This window comes from Oncorhynchus keta, unplaced genomic scaffold (assembly GCF_023373465.1).
Source record: "Oncorhynchus keta strain PuntledgeMale-10-30-2019 unplaced genomic scaffold, Oket_V2 Un_contig_1830_pilon_pilon, whole genome shotgun sequence".
In the NCBI taxonomy this organism is placed as follows: Eukaryota; Metazoa; Chordata; class Actinopteri; order Salmoniformes; family Salmonidae; genus Oncorhynchus; species Oncorhynchus keta.
This window is the reverse complement of record NW_026280852.1, coordinates 63,355-85,498: the sequence shown is the minus strand read 5'-3', so window position 1 is coordinate 85,498 and position 22,144 is coordinate 63,355. Positions and strand designations below refer to the sequence as shown.

General features: G+C 49.8%; 1 protein-coding gene across 1 annotated transcript in view; it reads left to right on the top strand.

The window, feature by feature from the left end:
* The first annotated feature begins 44 nt into the window (after positions 1 to 44).
* LOC127920089 (anoctamin-1-like) overlaps positions 45 to 22,144 on the top strand; it is a 71,284-nt gene continuing 49,184 nt past the window's right edge. The window contains exons 1-4 of the mRNA XM_052503902.1: positions 45 to 93; positions 414 to 465; positions 15,628 to 15,683; positions 15,839 to 15,883. Of these exons, the coding sequence (XP_052359862.1) occupies positions 462 to 465; positions 15,628 to 15,683; positions 15,839 to 15,883 (105 nt within the window). The 5' untranslated portion in view covers positions 45 to 93; positions 414 to 461. The remainder of the gene's footprint in view (positions 94 to 413; positions 466 to 15,627; positions 15,684 to 15,838; positions 15,884 to 22,144) is intronic.

Genomic DNA, 22,144 nt, shown 5'->3' with positions numbered 1-22,144 from the left:
GTTTCCCTGAGTTGACACCTGTTCTTTGTTCTCTACAGATTTAACATCACCTCTAAAGACACGTTCTTTGACAACGCAACACGCAGTCGAATAGTGAGTCTGTCATTCAGGATGTTTCTCTGTGTTATATGAATGTTAAGAATCAATGGGAATACGTTTAGTGAGTCTGTCATTCAGGATGTTTCTCTGTGTTATATGAATGTTAAGAATCAATGGGAATACGTTTAGTGAGTCTGTCATTCAGGATGTTTCTCTGTGTTATATGAATGTTAAGAATCAATGGGAATACGTTTAGTGAGTCTGTCATTCAGGATGTTTCTCTGTGTTATATGAATGTTAAGAATCAATGGGAATACGTTTTCGGCTCTCTGTTTCTCTCTGACACAATATTCTGTGTGACCTAACCCCCTCAGGCGTACGAGATCCTGAGACGCACCGCCTGCACACGCACCAGCATATCCATGGGTGAGTGACCTCTAACCCCTGATTTGCCCAAAGTTGCCTACTTTTTGAGGTCATTGACCTTCTCCATGGTTCCTTGGTATAGGTCCAGACAGGGGAACAGTGAGTGATTGGTGTTCCTCAGTACAGGTCCAGACAGGGGAACAGTGAGTGATTGGTGTTCCTCAGTACAGGTCCAGACAGGGGAACAGTGAGTGATTGGTGTTCTCCATGGCTCCATCTCCATGGTTCCTCAGTACAGGTCCAGACAGGGGAACAGTGAGTGATTGGTGTTCTCCATGGTTCCTCAGTACAGGTCCAGACAGGGGAACAGTGAGTGATTGGAGTTCTCCATGGTTCCTCAGTACAGGTCCAGACAGGGGTACAGTGAGTGATTGGTGTTCTCCATGGTTCCTCAGTACAGGTCCAGACAGGGGAACAGTGAGTGATTGGTGTTCTCCATGGTTCCTCAGTACAGGTCCAGACAGGGGAACAGTGAGTGATTGGTGTTCTCCATGGTTCCTCAGTACAGGTCCAGACAGGGGAACAGTGAGTGATTGGTGTTCTCCATGGTTCCTCAGTACAGGTCCAGACAGGGGAACAGTGAGTGATTGGTGTTCTCCATGGTTCCTCAGTACAGGTCCAGACAGGGGAACAGTGAGTGATTGGTGTTCTCCATGGTTCCTCAGTACAGGTCCAGACAGGGGAACAGTGAGTGATTGGTGTTCTCCATGGTTCCTCAGTACAGGTCCAGACAGGGGAACAGTGAGTGATTGGTGTTCTCCATGGTTCCTCAGTACAGGTCCAGACAGGGGAACAGTGAGTGATTGGTGTTACTCAGTACAGGTCCAGACAGGGGTACAGTGAGTGATTGGTGTTCTCCATGGTTCCTCAGTACAGGTCCAGACAGGGGAACAGTGAGTGATTGGTGTTCCTCAGTACAGGTCCAGACAGGGGAACAGTGAGTGATTGTGTTCTCCATGGTTCCTCAGTACAGGTCCAGACAGGGGAACAGTGAGTGATTGGTGTTCTCCATGGTTCCTCAGTACAGGTCCAGACAGGGGTACAGTGAGTGATTGGTGTTCTCCATGGTTCCTCAGTACAGGTCCAGACAGGGGAACAGTTGATTGGTACTCCAGGTTCCTCAGTACAGGTCCAGACAGGGGAACAGTGAGTGATTGGTGTTCTCCATGGTTCCTCAGTACAGGTCCAGACAGGGGAACAGTGAGTGATTGGTGTTCTCCATGGTTCCTCAGTACAGGTCCAGACAGGGGAACAGTGAGTGATTGGTGTTCTCCATGGTTCCTCAGTACAGGTCCAGACAGGGGTACAGTGAGTGATTGGTGTTCTCCATGGTTCCATCTCCATGGTTCCTTGGTACAGGTCCAGACAGGGGAACAGTGAGTGATTGGTGTTCTCCATGGTTCCTCAGTACAGGTCCAGACAGGGAACAGTGAGTGATTGGTGTTCTCCATGGTTCCTCAGTACAGGTCCAGACAGGGGTACAGTGAGTGATTGGTGTTCTCCATGGTTCCTCAGTACAGGTCCAGACAGGGGAACAGTGAGTGATTGGTGTTCTCCATGGTTCCATCTCCATGGTTCCTCAGTATTGGTCCAGACAGGGGAACAGTGAGTGATTGGTGTTCTCCATGGTTCCTCAGTACAGGTCCAGACAGGGGTACAGTGAGTGATTGGTGTTCTCCATGGTTCCTCAGTACAGGTCCAGACAGGGGTACAGTGAGTGATTGGTGTTCTCCATGGTTCCTCAGTACAGGTCCAGACAGGGGTACAGTGAGTGATTGGTGTTCTCCATGGTTCCTCAGTACAGGTCCAGACAGGGGTACAGTGAGTGATTGGTGTTCTCCATGGTTCCTCAGTACAGGTCCAGACAGGGGAACAGTGAGTGATTGGTGTTCTCCATGGTTCCTCAGTACAGGTCCAGACAGGGGTACAGTGAGTGATTGGTGTTCTCCATGGTTCCTCAGTACAGGTCCAGACAGGGGAACAGTGAGTGATTGGTGTTCTCCATGGTTCCTCAGTACAGGTCCAGACAGGGGAACAGTGAGTGATTGGTGTTCTCCATGGTTCCTCAGTACAGGTCCAGACAGGGGTACAGTGAGTGATTGGTGTTCTCCATGGTTCCTCAGTACAGGTCCAGACAGGGGAACAGTGAGTGATTGGTGTTCTCCATGGTTCCTCAGTACAGGTCCAGACAGGGGTACAGTGAGTGATTGGTGTTCTCCATGGTTCCTCAGTACAGGTCCAGACAGGGGTACAGTGAGTGATTGGTGTTCTCCATGGTTCCTCAGTACAGGTCCAGACAGGGGAACAGTGAGTGATTGGTGTTCTCCATGGTTCCTCAGTACAGGTCCAGACAGGGGAACAGTGAGTGATTGGTGTTCTCCATGGTTCCTCAGTACAGGTCCAGACAGGGGTACAGTGAGTGATTGGTGTTCTCCATGGTTCCTCAGTACAGGTCCAGACAGGGGTACAGTGAGTGATTGGTGTTCTCCATGGTTCCTCAGTACAGGTCCAGACAGGGGAACAGTGAGTGATTGGTGTTCTCCATGGTTCCTCAGTACAGGTCCAGACAGGGGTACAGTGAGTGATTGGTGTTCTCCATGGTTCCTCAGTACAGGTCCAGACAGGGTACAGTGAGTGATTGGTGTTCTCCATGGTTCCTCAGTACAGGTCCAGACAGGGGTACAGTGAGTGATTGGTGTTCTCCATGGTTCCTCAGTACAGGTCCAGACAGGGGTACAGTGAGTGATTGGTGTTCTCCATGGTTCCTCAGTACAGGTCCAGACAGGGGGTACAGTGAGTGATTGGTGTTCTCCATGGTTCCTCAGTACAGGTCCAGACAGGGGAACAGTGAGTGATTGGTGTTCTCCATGGTTCCTCAGTACAGGTCCAGACAGGGGAACAGTGAGTGATTGGTGTTCTCCATGGTTCCTCAGTACAGGTCCAGACAGGGGTACAGTGAGTGATTGGTGTTCTCCATGGTTCCTCAGTACAGGTCCAGACAGGGGAACAGTGAGTGATTGGTGTTCTCCATGGTTCCTCAGTACAGGTCCAGACAGGGGAACAGTGAGTGATTGGTGTTCTCCATGGTTCCTCAGTACAGGTCCAGACAGGGGTACAGTGAGTGATTGGTGTTCTCCATGGTTCCTCAGTACAGGTCCAGACAGGGGAACAGTGAGTGATTGGTGTTCTCCATGGTTCCTCAGTACAGGTCCAGACAGGGGTACAGTGAGTGATTGGTGTTCTCCATGGTTCCTCAGTACAGGTCCAGACAGGGGAACAGTGAGTGATTGGTGTTCTCCATGGTTCCTCAGTACAGGTCCAGACAGGGGTACAGTGAGTGATTGGTGTTCTCCATGGTTCCTCAGTACAGGTCCAGACAGGGGAACAGTGAGTGATTGGTGTTCTCCATGGTTCCTCAGTACAGGTCCAGACAGGGGTACAGTGAGTGATTGGTGTTCTCCATGGTTCCTCAGTACAGGTCCAGACAGGGGAACAGTGAGTGATTGGTGTTCTCCATGGTTCCTCAGTACAGGTCCAGACAGGGGAACAGTGAGTGATTGGTGTTCTCCATGGTTCCTCAGTACAGGTCCAGACAGGGGTACAGTGAGTGATTGGTGTTCTCCATGGTTCCTCTCCATGGTTCCTTGGTACAGGTCCAGACAGGGGAACAGTGAGTGATTGGTGTTCTCCATGGTTCCTCAGTACAGGTCCAGACAGGGGAACAGTGAGTGATTGGTGTTCTCCATGGTTCCTCAGTACAGGTCCAGACAGGGGTACAGTGAGTGATTGGTGTTCTCCATGGTTCCTCAGTACAGGTCCAGACAGGGGAACAGTGAGTGATTGGTGTTCTCCATGGTTCCTCAGTGGTTCCAGACAGGGGAACAGTGAGTGATTGGTGTTCTCCATGGTTCCTCAGTACAGGTCCAGACAGGGGAACAGTGAGTGATTGGTGTTCTCCATGGTTCCTCAGTACAGGTCCAGACAGGGGAACAGTGAGTGATTGGTGTTCTCCATGGTTCCTCAGTACAGGTCCAGACAGGGGAACAGTGAGTGATTGGTGTTCTCCATGGTTCCTCAGTACAGGTCCAGACAGGGGAACAGTGAGTGATTGGTGTTCTCCATGGTTCCTCAGTACAGGTCCAGACAGGGGAACAGTGAGTGATTGGTGTTCTCCATGGTTCCTCAGTACAGGTCCAGACAGGGAACAGTGAGTGATTGGTGTTCTCCATGGTTCCTCAGTACAGGTCCAGACAGGGGAACAGTGAGTGATTGGTGTTCTCCATGGTTCCTCAGTACAGGTCCAGACAGGGGAACAGTGAGTGATTGGTGTTCTCCATGGTTCCTCAGTACAGGTCCAGACAGGGGAACAGTGAGTGATTGGTGTTCTCCATGGTTCCTCAGTACAGGTCCAGACAGGGGAACAGTGAGTGATTGGTGTTCTCCATGGTTCCTCAGTACAGGTCCAGACAGGGGAACAGTGAGTGATTGGTGTTCTCCATGGTTCCTCAGTACAGGTCCAGACAGGGGAACAGTGAGTGATTGGTGTTCTCCATGGTTCCTCAGTACAGGTCCAGACAGGGGTAACAGTGAGTGATTGGTGTTCTCCATGGTTCCTCAGTACAGGTCCAGACAGGGGAACAGTGAGTGATTGGTGTTCTCCATGGTTCCTCAGTACAGGTCCAGACAGGGGTACAGTGAGTGATTGGTGTTCTCCATGGTTCCATCTCCATGGTTCCTCAGTACAGGTCCAGACAGGGGAACAGTGAGTGATTGGTGTTCTCCATGGTTCCTCAGTACAGGTCCAGACAGGGGTAACAGTGAGTGATTGGTGTTCTCCATGGTTCCTCAGTACAGGTCCAGACAGGGGTACAGTGAGTGATTGGTGTTCTCCATGGTTCCTCAGTACAGGTCCAGACAGGGGAACAGTGAGTGATTGGTGTTCTCCATGGTTCCTTCTCCATGGTTCCTCAGTACAGGTCCAGACAGGGGTACAGTGAGTGATTGGTGTTCTCCATGGTTCCTCAGTACAGGTCCAGACAGGGGTACAGTGAGTGATTGGTGTTCTCCATGGTTCCTCAGTACAGGTCCAGACAGGGGTACAGTGAGTGATTGGTGTTCTCCATGGTTCCTCAGTACAGGTCCAGACAGGGGTACAGTGAGTGATTGGTGTTCTCCATGGTTCCTCAGTACAGGTCCAGACAGGGGTACAGTGAGTGATTGGTGTTCTCCATGGTTCCTCAGTACAGGTCCAGACAGGGGAACAGTGAGTGATTGGTGTTCTCCATGGTTCCTCAGTACAGGTCCAGACAGGGGTACAGTGAGTGATTGGTGTTCTCCATGGTTCCTCAGTACAGGTCCAGACAGGGGAACAGTGAGTGATTGGTGTTCTCCATGGTTCCTCAGTACAGGTCCAGACAGGGGTACAGTGAGTGATTGGTGTTCTCCATGGTTCCTCAGTACAGGTCCAGACAGGGGTACAGTGAGTGATTGGTGTTCTCCATGGTTCCTCAGTACAGGTCCAGACAGGGGAACAGTGAGTGATTGGTGTTCTCCATGGTTCCTCAGTACAGGTCCAGACAGGGGTACAGTGAGTGATTGGTGTTCTCCATGGTTCCTCAGTACAGGTCCAGACAGGGGTACAGTGAGTGATTGGTGTTCTCCATGGTTCCTCAGTACAGGTCCAGACAGGGGAACAGTGAGTGATTGGTGTTCTCCATGGTTCCTCAGTACAGGTCCAGACAGGGGTACAGTGAGTGATTGGTGTTCTCCATGGTTCCTCAGTACAGGTCCAGACAGGGGAACAGTGAGTGATTGGTGTTCTCCATGGTTCCTCAGTACAGGTCCAGACAGGGGTACAGTGAGTGATTGGTGTTCTCCATGGTTCCTCAGTACAGGTCCAGACAGGGGTACAGTGAGTGATTGGTGTTCTCCATGGTTCCTCAGTACAGGTCCAGACAGGGGAACAGTGAGTGATTGGTGTTCTCCATGGTTCCTCAGTACAGGTCCAGACAGGGGTACAGTGAGTGATTGGTGTTCTCCATGGTTCCTCAGTACAGGTCCAGACAGGGGAACAGTGAGTGATTGGTGTTCTCCATGGTTCCTCAGTACAGGTCCAGACAGGGGTACAGTGAGTGATTGGTGTTCTCCATGGTTCCTCAGTACAGGTCCAGACAGGGGAACAGTGAGTGATTGGTGTTCTCCATGGTTCCTCAGTACAGGTCCAGACAGGGGTACAGTGAGTGATTGGTGTTCTCCATGGTTCCTCAGTACAGGTCCAGACAGAGGGAACAGTGAGTGATTGGTGTTCTCCATGGTTCCTCAGTACAGGTCCAGACAGGGGTACAGTGAGTGATTGGTGTTCTCCATGGTTCCTCAGTACAGGTCCAGACAGGGGAACAGTGAGTGATTGGTGTTCTCCATGGTTCCTCAGTACAGGTCCAGACAGGGGAACAGTGAGTGATTGGTGTTCTCCATGGTTCCTCAGTACAGGTCCAGACAGGGGAACAGTGAGTGATTGGTGTTCTCCATGGTTCCTCAGTACAGGTCCAGACAGGGGAACAGTGAGTGATTGGTGTTCTCCATGGTTCCTCAGTACAGGTCCAGACAGGGGTACAGTGAGTGATTGGTGTTCTCCATGGTTCCTCAGTACAGGTCCAGACAGGGGAACAGTGAGTGATTGGTGTTCTCCATGGTTCCTCAGTACAGGTCCAGACAGGGGTACAGTGAGTGATTGGTGTTCTCCATGGTTCCTCAGTACAGGTCCAGACAGGGGTACAGTGAGTGATTGGTGTTCTCCATGGTTCCTCAGTACAGGTCCAGACAGGGGAACAGTGAGTGATTGGTGTTCTCCATGGTTCCTCAGTACAGGTCCAGACAGGGGTACAGTGAGTGATTGGTGTTCTCCATGGTTCCTCAGTACAGGTCCAGACAGGGGAACAGTGAGTGATTGGTGTTCTCCATGGTTCCTCAGTACAGGTCCAGACAGGGGAACAGTGAGTGATTGGTGTTCTCCATGGTTCCTCAGTACAGGTCCAGACAGGGGTACAGTGAGTGATTGGTGTTCTCCATGGTTCCTCAGTACAGGTCCAGACAGGGGAACAGTGAGTGATTGGTGTTCTCCATGGTTCCTCAGTACAGGTCCAGACAGGGGAACAGTGAGTGATTGGTGTTCTCCATGGTTCCTCAGTACAGGTCCAGACAGGGGTACAGTGAGTGATTGGTGTTCTCCATGGTTCCTCAGTACAGGTCCAGACAGGGGAACAGTGAGTGATTGGTGTTCTCCATGGTTCCTCAGTACAGGTCCAGACAGGGGAACAGTGAGTGATTGGTGTTCTCCATGGTTCCTCAGTACAGGTCCAGACAGGGGAACAGTGAGTGATTGGTGTTCTCCATGGTTCCTCAGTACAGGTCCAGACAGGGGTACAGTGAGTGATTGGTGTTCTCCATGGTTCCTCAGTACAGGTCCAGACAGGGGTACAGTGAGTGATTGGTGTTCTCCATGGTTCCTCAGTACAGGTCCAGACAGGGGTACAGTGAGTGATTGGTGTTCTCCATGGTTCCTCAGTACAGGTCCAGACAGGGGTACAGTGAGTGATTGGTGTTCTCCATGGTTCCTCAGTACAGGTCCAGACAGGGTACAGTGAGTGATTGGTGTTCTCCATGGTTCCTCAGTACAGGTCCAGACAGGGGAACAGTGAGTGATTGGTGTTCCTCAGTACAGGTCCAGACAGGGGTACAGTGAGTGATTGGTGTTCTCCATGGTTCCTCAGTACAGGTCCAGACAGGGGAACAGTGAGTGATTGGTGTTCTCCATGGTTCCTCAGTACAGGTCCAGACAGGGGAACAGTGAGTGATTGGTGTTCTCCATGGTTCCTCAGTACAGGTCCAGACAGGGGAACAGTGAGTGATTGGTGTTCTCCATGGTTCCTCAGTACAGGTCCAGACAGGGGTACAGTGAGTGATTGGTGTTCTCCATGGTTCCTCAGTACAGGTCCAGACAGGGGAACAGTGAGTGATTGGTGTTCTCCATGGTTCCTCAGTACAGGTCCAGACAGGGGTACAGTGAGTGATTGGTGTTCTCCATGGTTCCTCAGTACAGGTCCAGACAGGGGTACAGTGAGTGATTGGTGTTCTCCATGGTTCCTCAGTACAGGTCCAGACAGGGGTACAGTGAGTGATTGGTGTTCTCCATGGTTCCTCAGTACAGGTCCAGACAGGGGAACAGTGAGTGATTGGTGTTCTCCATGGTTCCTCAGTACAGGTCCAGACAGGGGTACAGTGAGTGATTGGTGTTCTCCATGGTTCCTCAGTACAGGTCCAGACAGGGGAACAGTGAGTGATTGGTGTTCTCCATGGTTCCTCAGTACAGGTCCAGACAGGGGTACAGTGAGTGATTGGTGTTCTCCATGGTTCCTCAGTACAGGTCCAGACAGGGGAACAGTGAGTGATTGGTGTTCTCCATGGTTCCTCAGTACAGGTCCAGACAGGGGTACAGTGAGTGATTGGTGTTCTCCATGGTTCCTCAGTACAGGTCCAGACAGGGGTACAGTGAGTGATTGGTGTTCTCCATGGTTCCTCAGTACAGGTCCAGACAGGGGAACAGTGAGTGATTGGTGTTCTCCATGGTTCCTCAGTACAGGTCCAGACAGGGGAACAGTGAGTGATTGGTGTTCTCCATGGTTCCTCAGTACAGGTCCAGACAGGGGTACAGTGAGTGATTGGTGTTCTCCATGGTTCCTCAGTACAGGTCCAGACAGGGGTACAGTGAGTGATTGGTGTTCTCCATGGTTCCTCAGTACAGGTCCAGACAGGGGAACAGTGAGTGATTGGTGTTCTCCATGGTTCCTCAGTACAGGTCCAGACAGGGGTACAGTGAGTGATTGGTGTTCTCCATGGTTCCTCAGTACAGGTCCAGACAGGGGAACAGTGAGTGATTGGTGTTCTCCATGGTTCCTCAGTACAGGTCCAGACAGGGGAACAGTGAGTGATTGGTGTTCTCCATGGTTCCTCAGTACAGGTCCAGACAGGGGAACAGTGAGTGATTGGTGTTCTCCATGGTTCCTCAGTACAGGTCCAGACAGGGGTACAGTGAGTGATTGGTGTTCTCCATGGTTCCTCAGTACAGGTCCAGACAGGGGTACAGTGAGTGATTGGTGTTCTCCATGGTTCCTCAGTACAGGTCCAGACAGGGGAACAGTGAGTGATTGGTGTTCTCCATGGTTCCTCAGTACAGGTCCAGACAGGGGTACAGTGAGTGATTGGTGTTCTCCATGGTTCCTCAGTACAGGTCCAGACAGGGGTACAGTGAGTGATTGGTGTTCTCCATGGTTCCTCAGTACAGGTCCAGACAGGGGTACAGTGAGTGATTGGTGTTCTCCATGGTTCCTCAGTACAGGTCCAGACAGGGGAACAGTGAGTGATTGGTGTTCTCCATGGTTCCTCAGTACAGGTCCAGACAGGGGTACAGTGAGTGATTGGTGTTCTCCATGGTTCCTCAGTACAGGTCCAGACAGGGGAACAGTGAGTGATTGGTGTTCTCCATGGTTCCTCAGTACAGGTCCAGACAGGGGTACAGTGAGTGATTGGTGTTCTCCATGGTTCCTCAGTACAGGTCCAGACAGGGGTACAGTGAGTGATTGGTGTTCTCCATGGTTCCTCAGTACAGGTCCAGACAGGGGAACAGTGAGTGATTGGTGTTCTCCATGGTTCCTCAGTACAGGTCCAGACAGGGGAACAGTGAGTGATTGGTGTTCTCCATGGTTCCTCAGTACAGGTCCAGACAGGGGAACAGTGAGTGATTGGTGTTCTCCATGGTTCCTCAGTACAGGTCCAGACAGGGGTACAGTGAGTGATTGGTGTTCTCCATGGTTCCTCAGTACAGGTCCAGACAGGGGAACAGTGAGTGATTGGTGTTCTCCATGGTTCCTCAGTACAGGTCCAGACAGGGGTACAGTGAGTGATTGGTGTTCTCCATGGTTCCTCAGTACAGGTCCAGACAGGGGAACAGTGAGTGATTGGTGTTCTCCATGGTTCCTCAGTACAGGTCCAGACAGGGGAACAGTGAGTGATTGGTGTTCTCCATGGTTCCTCAGTACAGGTCCAGACAGGGGAACAGTGAGTGATTGGTGTTCTCCATGGTTCCTCAGTACAGGTCCAGACAGGGGAACAGTGAGTGATTGGTGTTCTCCATGGTTCCTCAGTACAGGTCCAGACAGGGGAACAGTGAGTGATTGGTGTTCTCCATGGTTCCTCAGTACAGGTCCAGACAGGGGTACAGTGAGTGATTGGTGTTCTCCATGGTTCCTCAGTACAGGTCCAGACAGGGGTACAGTGAGTGATTGGTGTTCTCCATGGTTCCTCAGTACAGGTCCAGACAGGGGTACAGTGAGTGATTGGTGTTCTCCATGGTTCCTCAGTACAGGTCCAGACAGGGGTACAGTGAGTGATTGGTGTTCTCCATGGTTCCTCAGTACAGGTCCAGACAGGGGAACAGTGAGTGATTGGTGTTCTCCATGGTTCCTCAGTACAGGTCCAGACAGGGGTACAGTGAGTGATTGGTGTTCTCCATGGTTCCTCAGTACAGGTCCAGACAGGGGAACAGTGAGTGATTGGTGTTCTCCATGGTTCCTCAGTACAGGTCCAGACAGGGGTACAGTGAGTGATTGGTGTTCTCCATGGTTCCTCAGTACAGGTCCAGACAGGGGTACAGTGAGTGATTGGTGTTCTCCATGGTTCCTCAGTACAGGTCCAGACAGGGGAACAGTGAGTGATTGGTGTTCTCCATGGTTCCTCAGTACAGGTCCAGACAGGGGTACAGTGAGTGATTGGTGTTCTCCATGGTTCCTCAGTACAGGTCCAGACAGGGGTACAGTGAGTGATTGGTGTTCTCCATGGTTCCTCAGTACAGGTCCAGACAGGGGTACAGTGAGTGATTGGTGTTCTCCATGGTTCCTCAGTACAGGTCCAGACAGGGGTACAGTGAGTGATTGGTGTTCTCCATGGTTCCTCAGTACAGGTCCAGACAGGGGAACAGTGAGTGATTGGTGTTCTCCATGGTTCCTCAGTACAGGTCCAGACAGGGGTACAGTGAGTGATTGGTGTTCTCCATGGTTCCTCAGTACAGGTCCAGACAGGGGAACAGTGAGTGATTGGTGTTCTCCATGGTTCCTCAGTACAGGTCCAGACAGGGGTACAGTGAGTGATTGGTGTTCTCCATGGTTCCTCAGTACAGGTCCAGACAGGGGTACAGTGAGTGATTGGTGTTCTCCATGGTTCCTCAGTACAGGTCCAGACAGGGGTATAGTGAGTGATTGGTGTTCTCCATACAGGTTCCATGAGTGATTGGTGTTCTCCATGGTTCCTCAGTACAGGTCCAGACAGGGGAACAGTGAGTGATTGGTGTTCTCCATGGTTCCTCAGTACAGGTCCAGACAGGGGTACAGTGAGTGATTGGTGTTCTCCATGGTTCCTCAGTACAGGTCCAGACAGGGGAACAGTGAGTGATTGGTGTTCTCCATGGTTCCTCAGTACAGGTCCAGACAGGGGTACAGTGATTGTGATTGGTTCCATCTCCATGGTTCCTCAGTACAGGTCCAGACAGGGGAACAGTGAGTGATTGGTGTTCTCCATGGTTCCTCAGTACAGGTCCAGACAGGGGTACAGTGAGTGATTGGTGTTCTCCATGGTTCCTCAGTACAGGTCCAGACAGGGGAACAGTGAGTGATTGGTGTTCTCCATGGTTCCTCAGTACAGGTCCAGACAGGGGTAAGTGAGTGATTGGTGTTCTCCATGGTTCCTCAGTACAGGTAACAGGGGAACAGTGAGTGATTGGTGTTCTCCACCATACCCTGTCCAATAAATAACACGCAACCCTGTCCAATAAATGACACGCTACCCTGTCCAATAAATGACACGCTACCCTGTCCAATAAATGACACGCTACCCTGTCCAATAAATGACACGCTACCCTGTCCAATAAATAACACGCTACCCTGTCCAATAAATGACACGCTACCCTGTCCAATAAATGACACGCTACCCTGTCCAATAAATGACACGCTACCCTGTCCAATAAATGACACGCTACCCTGTCCAATAAATGACACGCTACCCTGTCCAATAAATGACACGCTACCCTGTCCAATAAATGACACGCTACCCTGTCCAATAAATGACACGCTACCCTGTCCAATAAATGACACGCTACCCTGTCCAATAAATGACACGCTACCCTGTCCAATAAATGACACGCTACCCTGTCCAATAAATGACACGCTACCCTGTCCAATAAATGACACTCTACCCTGTCCAATAAATGACACTCTACCCTGTCCAATAAATGACACGCTACCCTGTCCAATAAATGACACGCTACCCTGTCCAATAAATGACACGCTACCCTGTCCAATAAATGACACGCTACCCTGTCCAATAAATGACACGCTACCCTGTCCAATAAATGACACGCTACCCTGTCCAATAAATGACACTCTACCCTGTCCAATAAATGACACGCTACCCTGTCCAATAAATGACACGCTACCCTGTCCAATAAATGACACGCTACCCTGTCCAATAAATGACACGCTACCCTGTCCAATAAATGACACGCTACCCTCCTCCCAAAGCAAAATGTCGATCTGTCCTTATCAGCATTAGTTTTCGGTTGTTTTCTACATGTAAAACTAGATGGCGAGCTAGATGAATAGAATTCACGTATTGCCAGCTGATAATTATAAAGTAAAACGTTAACTACATAAAGCAATCTTGTTTCGTCTGTATTGGTAAAAGGAAATGTTAATGCAGGAACATTAGCACAGAGTGCTTCTCAAATGGACCATTTTATGCACGGTATTATACATATTAGGACACACCCTCTGTTTTTCTCTCTCTTCGCCTGAGCCTCTCTCCCTCTCCTCCTCTCTTCCCAGTTCCCTTTATTGTCCTCCTCTTCCCAGTTCCCTTTATCGTCCTCTCCTCCTCTCTTCCCAGTTCCCTTTATTGTCCTCTCCTCCTCTTCCCAGTTCCCTTTATTGTCCTCTCCTCCTCTTCCCAGTTCCCTTTATTGTCCTCTCCTCCTCTTCCCAGTTCCCTTTATTGTCCTCTCCTCCTCTTCCCAGTTCCCTTTATTGTCCTCCTCTTCCCAGTTCCCTTTATTGTCCTCTCCTCCTCTTCCCAGTTCCCTTTATTGTCCTCTCCTCCTCTTCCCAGTTCCCTTTATCGTCCTCTCCTCCTCTCTTCCCAGTTCCCTTTATCGTCCTCTCCTCCTCTCTTCCCAGTTCCCTTTATCGTCCTCCTCTCTTCCCAGTTCCCTTTATTGTCCTCCTCTCTTCCCAGTTCCCTTTATTGTCCTCCTCTCTTCCCAGTTCCCTTTATTGTCCTCCTCTCTTCCCAGTTCCCTTTATTGTCCTCCTCTCTTCCCAGTTCCCTTTATTGTCCTCCTCTCTTCCCAGTTCCCTTTATTGTCCTCCTCTCTTCCCAGTTCCCTTTATTGTCCTCCTCTCTTCCCAGTTCCCTTTATTGTCCTCCTCTCTTCCCAGTTCCCTTTATCGTCCTCTCCTCCTCTCTTCCCAGTTCCCTTTATTGTCCTCCTCTCTTCCCAGTTCCCTTTATTGTCCTCCTCTCTTCCCAGTTCCCTTTATTGTCCTCCTCTCTTCCCAGTTCCCTTTATTGTCCTCCTCTCTTCCCAGTTCCCTTTATTGTCCTCCTCTCTTCCCAGTTCCCTTTATCGTCCTCCTCTCTTCCCAGTTCCCTTTATTGTCCTCCTCTCTTCCCAGTTCCCTTTATTGTCCTCCTCTCTTCCCAGTTCCCTTTATTGTCCTCCTCTCTTCCCAGTTCCCTTTATCGTCCTCCTCTCTTCCCAGTTCCCTTTATTGTCCTCCTCTCTTCCCAGTTCCCTTTATCGTCCTCTCTCCTCTTCCCAGTTCCCTTTATTGTCCTCCTCTCTTCCCAGTTCCCTTTATTGTCCTCCTCTCTTCCCAGTTCCCTTTATTGTCCTCCTCTCTTCCCAGTTCCCTTTATTGTCCTCCTCTCTTCCCAGTTCCCTTTATCGTCCTCCTCTCTTCCCAGTTCCCTTTGTCCTCCTCTCTTCCCAGTTCCCTTTGTCCTCCTCTCTTCCCAGTTCCCTTTGTCCTCCTCTCTTCCCAGTTCCCTTTGTCCTCCTCTCTTCCCAGTTCCCTTTATTGTCCTCCTCTCTTCCCAGTTCCCTTTATTGTCCTCCTCTCTTCCCAGTTCCCTTTATCGTCCTCTCCTCCTCTCTTCCCAGTTCCCTTTATCGTCCTCCTCTCTTCCCAGTTCCCTTTATTGTCCTCCTCTCTTCCCAGTTCCCTTTATCGTCCTCCTCTCTTCCCAGTTCCCTTTATCGTCCTCCTCTCTTCCCAGTTCCCTTTATTGTCCTCCTCTCTTCCCAGTTCCCTTTATTGTCCTCCTCTCTTCCCAGTTCCCTTTATCGTCCTCCTCTCTTCCCAGTTCCCTTTATCGTCCTCCTCTCTTCCCAGTTCCCTTTATCGTCCTCTCCTCTCCTGAAGTGTGTTGTGGGGTCAGGCTGAGATTGAAGCAGAGGCATGTGGGAGTTGTGGTCCCTGTAGCTGTGCTGTGATTGGCTCGTTGGTGAAGCTAATCACTGTGATGTTTCTGGCTTCGTAGAGGTCTTGTTAATTAGTTCATGAGGTAATGAATCAATTAGTTAAAGCTGTTCCCACTGAGCCCACTGAGCTTCCTCTCATTTCCTTCCCGCTCCTCTCATTTCCTTCCCGCTCCTCTCATTTCCTTCCCGCTCCTCTCATTTCCTGCCCGCTCCTCTCATTTCCTGCCCGCTCCTCTCCTGCCCGCCCCTCTCATTTCCTGCCCGCCCCTCCTCTCATTTCCTGCCCGCTCCTCTCATTTCCTGCCCGCTCCTCTCCTGCCCGCTCCTCGCATTTCCTGCCCGCTCCTCTCCTGCCCGCTCCTCTCATTTCCTGCCCGCTCCTCTCCTGCCCGCTCCTCTCATTTCCTGCCCGCTCCTCTCCTGCCCGCTCTTCTCATTTCCTGCCCGCTCCTCTCCTGCCCTATTCTCTCCTCTCTGAATGGGAAAGCTGATACAGATCACTGAAGCATCTCTCACTAATATTAGATGAGTTTGTTGATACATTGAGTAACCGACACCTGTCCCTCTTTCTCTCTCAGGCATCACCACATTAATAGCTAAAGGTGTCTATGATTCAGCCTTCCCTCTCCATGATGTAAGTTCCTGTCCTTCCAGCTGCACATACAGTATTTGTGATGATGTTACTGTTAACCTCGTGATAATGTTGCTATTGATAACGCAAACTGTAATACACTGTGAGCTTTCTAATTGTGATGTGATTGGTCTGTCTGACTCCCCCCCTCTCTGCAGGGGGATTATAAGGTCGTGGGTCACTCTGAGAGGAATGACAGACAGGTAACTACTGCTCTACTGTACGATACTATAATATACTGTTGCTACAACCTGGCTCAAGATTGTTTGTTACAATGGGAAACCACACACTGAATGAAGGAATACAAAATTAATTTATTTCATAAATAAATAATATAATATATTATAATATTAATAAACACTCAACTATAATCAGATGAGGCATGACGGTCAGTAAATTAGGTGTCAACTGCCAAAACCACATCGAAACGACCAAAGGAATCTCTTGCTGAATGGGGAAACGACCAAAGGTCTGCATGGAGAGAGGAATCTCTTGCTGAATGGGGAAACGACCAAAGGTCTGCATGGAGAGAGGAATCTCTTGCTGAATGGGGAAACGACCAAAGGTCTGCATGGAGAGAGGAATCTCTTGCTGAATGGGGAAACGACCAAAGGTCTGCATGGAGAGAGGAATCTCTTGCTGAATGGGGAAACGACCAAAGGTCTGCATGGAGAGAGGAATCTCTTGCTGAATGGGGAAACGACCAAAGGTCTGCATGGAGAGAGGAATCTCTTGCTGAATGGGGAAACGACCAAAGGTCTGCGTGGAGAGAGGAATCTCTTGCTGAATGGAGAAACGACCAAAGGTCTGCGTGTAGAGAGGAATCTCTTGCTGAATGGAGAAACGACCAAAGGTCTGCGTGGAGAGAGGAATCTCTTGCTGAATGGAGAAACGACCAAAGGTCTGCGTGGAGAGAGGAATCTCTAGCTGAATGGGGAAACGACCAAAGGTCTGCGTGGAGAGAGGAATCTCTTGCTGAATGGAGAAACGACCAAAGGTCTGCGTGGAGAGAGGAATCTCTTGCTGAATGGAGAAACGACCAAAGGTCTGCGTGGAGAGAGGAATCTCTAGCTGAATGGGGAAACGACCAAAGGTCTGCGTGGAGAGAGGAATCTCTAGCTGAATGGAGAAACGACCAAAGGTCTGCATGGAGAGAGGAATCTCTTGCTGAATGGAGAAACGACCAAAGGTCTGCATGGAGAGAGGAATCTCTTGCTGAATGGGGAAACGACCAAAGGTCTGCATGGAGAGAGGAATCTCTTGCTGAATGGGGAAACGACCAAAGGTCTGCGTGGAGAGAGGAATCTCTTGCTGAATGGGGAAACGACCAAAGGTCTGAATGGAGAGAGGAATCTCTTGCTGAATGGGGAAACGACCAAAGGTCTGCATGGAGAGAGGAATCTCTTGCTGAATGGGGAAACGACCAAAGGTCTGCATGGAGAGAGGAATCTCTTGCTGAATGGGGAAACGACCAAAGGTCTGCTTGGAGAGAGGAATCTCTTGCTGAATGGGGAAACGACCAAAGGTCTGCGTGGAGAGAGGAATCTCTTGCTGAATGGGGAAACGGTGGCTTTATGCCACAGCTGAGCTGTCACAGGTGTACCCCATCAGCCATGACGACCCTCCCAGCTCCGCCCACCTCTCCTACTCCGCCCACCAATCTGCTGCAGGAAGTAAGCACAGCAAAACCCAGTAGACAGAGCAGGGAGGGCCCGTAACACTACTCTACTACAGTGCTTCCCAAACTGGGGGTTGGGACCCACTTGTGGGTCCAGCTGGGTCACAGGATTTAGCTTTAAAACTGCTAAATTTTCTCTCTGCTGCCGATATGTTTTTTTTCTTATTCACACTCAACCCTTACGTTGGGTCACGATAACACACCTCAATTGGTGGGCCATGAAGTAAAAACGTTTGGGAAATCCTGATGAATGTATTGTACTCTACTCTGATGTCTGGACTCTACTCTGATGTCTGGACTCTACTCTGATGACTGTATTGTACTCTACTCTGATGTCTGGACTCTACTCTGATGTCTGGTCTCTACTCTGATGTCTGGTCTCTACTCTGATGTCTGGTCTCTACTCTGATGTCTGGACTCTACTCTGATGTCTGGACTCTACTCTGATGTCTGGACTCTACTCTGATGTCTGGACTCTACTCTGATGTCTGGACTCTACTCTGATGTCTGGACTGTACTCTGATGTCTGATGTCTGGACTGATGTCTCTGGACTCTACTCTGATGTCTGGACTCTACTCTGATGTCTGGACTGGACTCTACTCTGATGTCTGGACTCTACTCTACTCTGATGTCTGTACTCTACTCTGATGTCTGGACTGTACTCTGATGTCTGGACTCTACTCTACTCTGATGTCTGGACTCTACTCTACTCTGATGTCTGGACTCTACTCTACTCTGATGTCTGGACTCTACTCTACTCTGATGTCTGGACTCTACTCTACTCTGATGTCTGGACTCTACTCTACTCTGATGTCTGGACTCTACTCTACTCTGATGTCTGGACTCTACTCTACTCTGATGTCTGGACTCTACTCTACTCTGATGTCTGGACTCTACTCTACTCTGATGTCTGGACTCTACTCTGATGTCTGGACTCTACTCTGATGTCTGGACTCTACTCTGATGTCTGGACTGTGCTCTACTCTACTCTGATGTCTGGACTCTACTCTGATGTCTGGACTGGACTCTACTCTGATGTCTGGACTCTACTCTAGTCTGATGACTGTACTCTACTCTGATGACTGTACTCTACTCTGATGTCTGGACTGGACTCTACTCTGATGTCTGGACTGGACTCTACTCTGATGTCTGGACTGGACTCTACTCTGATGTCTGGACTGGACTCTACTCTGATGTCTGGACTCTACTCTGATGTCTGGTGACTCTACTCTGATGTCTGGACTCTACTCTGATGTCTGGACTGGACTCTACTCTGATGTCTGGACTGGACTCTACTCTGATGTCTGGACTGGACTCTACTCTGATGTCTGGACTGGACTCTACTCTGATGTCTGGACTGGACTCTGATGTCTGTACTCTACTCTACTCTGATGTCTGTACTCTACTCTACTCTGATGTCTGGACTGGACTCTACTCTGATGTCTGGACTGGACTCTACTCTGATGTCTGGACTGTACTCTACTCTGATGTCTGGACTGTGCTCTACTCGATGTCTGGACTGTGCTCTACTCTACTCTGATGTCTGGACTCTACTCTGATGTCTGGACTGGACTCTACTCTGATGTCTGGACTCTACTCTAGTCTGATGACTGTACTCTACTCTGATGTCTGGACTGTACTCTGATGACTGGACTGGACTCTACTCTGATGTCTGGACTGTACTCTACTCTGATGTCTGGACTGTACTCTACTCTGATGTCTGGACTGTACTCTACTCTGATGTCTGGACTGGACTCTACTCTGATGTCTGGACTGTACTCTACTCTGATGTCTGGACTGTACTCTACTCTGATGTCTGGACTGGACTCTACTCTGATGTCTGGACTCTACTCTACTCTGATGTCTGGACTGTGCTCTACTCTGATGTCTGGACTCTACTCTGATGTCTGGACTCTACTCTGATGTCTGGACTGTGCTCTACTCTGATGTCTGGACTGTGCTCTACTCTGATGTCTGATGTCTGGACTCTACTCTGATGTCTGGACTGGACTCTACTCTGATGTCTGGACTCTACTCTACTCTGATGATGTCTGGATGACTGTACTCTACTCTGATGTCTGGACTGGACTCTACTCTGATGACTGGACTGGACTCTACTCTGATGTCTGGACTGGACTCTACTCTGATGTCTGGACTGGACTCTACTCTGATGTCTGGACTCTACTCTAGTCTGATGACTGTACTCTACTCTGATGTCTGGACTCTACTCTCTGATGTCTGGACTGGACTCTACTCTGATGTCTGGACTGGACTCTACTCTGATGTCTGGACTGGACTCTACTCTGATGTCTGGACTGGACTCTACTCTGATGTCTGGACTGGACTCTACTCTGATGTCTGGACTGTACTCTACTCTGATGTCTGGACTGGACTCTACTCTGATGTCTGGACTGGACTCTACTCTGATGTCTGGACTGTACTCTACTCTGATGTCTGGACTGTACTCTACTCTGATGTCTGGACTCTACTCTGATGTCTGGACTCTACTCTGATGTCTGGACTCTACTCTGATGTCTGGACTCTACTCTGATGTCTGGACTCTACTCTGATGTCTGGACTGTGCTCTACTCTACTCTGATGTCTGGACTGGACTCTACTCTGATGTCTGGACTGGACTCTACTCTGATGTCTGGACTCTACTCTAGTCTGATGACTGAACTCTACTCTGATGTCTGGACTGTACTCTGATGTCTGGACTGGACTCTACTCTGATGTCTGGACTGGACTCTACTCTGATGTCTGGACTGGACTCTACTCTGATGTCTGGACTGGACTCTACTCTGATGTCTGGACTGGACTCTACTCTGATGTCTGGACTGGACTCTACTCTGATGTCTGGACTGGACTCTACTCTGATGTCTGGACTCTACTCTACTCTGATGTCTGGACTGGACTCTACTCTGATGTCTGGACTGTACTCTACTCTGATGTCTGGACTGGACTCTACTCTGATGTCTGGACTGGACTCTACTCTGATGACTGGACTGGACTCTACTCTGATGTCTGGACTGGACTCTACTCTGATGTCTGGACTGGACTCTACTCTGATGTCTGGACTGGACTCTACTCTGATGTCTGGACTGGACTCTACTCTGATGTGTCTGGACTTACAGTCATGTGTGCATACTCTACTATGGGATGGTCTGATGTCTGGACTGGACTCTACTGATGCTCTGGAGGACTCTACTCTGATGTCTGGACTGTACTCTACTCTGATGTCTGGACTGTACTCTACTCTGATGTCTGGACTGGACTCTACTCTGATGTCTGGACTCTACTCTGATGTCTGGACTGTACTCTGATGTGTGGACTCTACTCTGATGTCTGGACTGGACTCTACTCTGATGTCTGGACTCTACTCTGATGTCTGGACTGGACTGTACTGTGCTGTACTCTACTCTGATGTCTGGACTGTACTCTACTCTGATGTCTGGACTGGACTCTACTCTGATGTCTGGACTGGACTCTACTCTGATGTCTGGACTGGACTCTACTCTGATGTCTGGACTCTACTCTGATGTCTGGACTCTACTCTACTCTGATGTCTGGACTCTACTCTACTCTACTCTGATGTCTGGACTGTGCTCTACTCGGATGTCTGGACTCTACTCTGATGTCTGGACTCTACTCTGATGTCTGGACTCTACTCTGATGTCTGGACTCTACTCTGATGTCTGGACTGTGCTCTACTCTACTCTGATGTCTGGACTGGACTCTACTCTGATGTCTGGACTGGACTCTACTCTGATGTCTGGACTCTACTCTAGTCTGATGACTGAACTCTACTCTGATGTCTGTACTGTACTCTGATGTCTGTACTGTACTCTACTCTGATGTCTGTACTGAACTCTACTCTGATGTCTGTACTGTACTCTGATGTCTGTACTGTACTCTGATGTCTGTACTGTACTCTACTCTGATGTCTGTACTGTACTCTACTCTGATGTCTGTACTGTACTCTACTCTGATGTCTGGACTGTACTCTACTCTGATGTCTGTACTGTACTCTACTCTGATGTCTGGACTCTACTCTACTCTGATGTCTGGACTGTACTCTACTCTGATGTCTGGACTCTACTCTGATGTCTGGACTCTACTCTGATGTCTGGACTCTACTCTGATGTCTGGACTCTACTCTACTCTGATGTCTGGACTCTACTCTGATGTCTGGACTGGACTCTACTCTGATGTCTGGACTCTACTCTACTCTGATGACTGGATGTCTGGACTGTACTCTGATGTCTGGACTGGACTCTACTCTGATGTCTGGACTGGACTCTACTCTGATGTCTGGACTGGACTCTACTCTGATGTCTGGACTGGACTCTACTCTGATGTCTGGACTGGACTCTACTCTGATGTCTGGACTGGACTCTACTCTGATGTCTGGACTGGACTCTACTCTGATGTCTGGACTGGACTCTACTCTGATGTCTGGACTGGACTCTACTCTGATGTCTGGACTGTACTCTACTCTGATGTCTGGACTCTCTACTCTGATGTCTGGACTCTACTCTACTCTGATGTCTGGACTGTGCTCTACTCGATGTCTGGACTCTACTCTGATGTCTGGACTCTACTCTGATGTCTGGACTCTACTCTGATGTCTGGACTGTGCTCTACTCTGATGTCTGGACTGTGCTCTACTCTACTCTGATGTCTGGACTCTACTCTGATGTCTGGACTGGACTCTACTCTGATGTCTGGACTCTACTCTGATGTCTGGACTGTACTCTACTCTGATGTCTGGACTGTACTCTGATG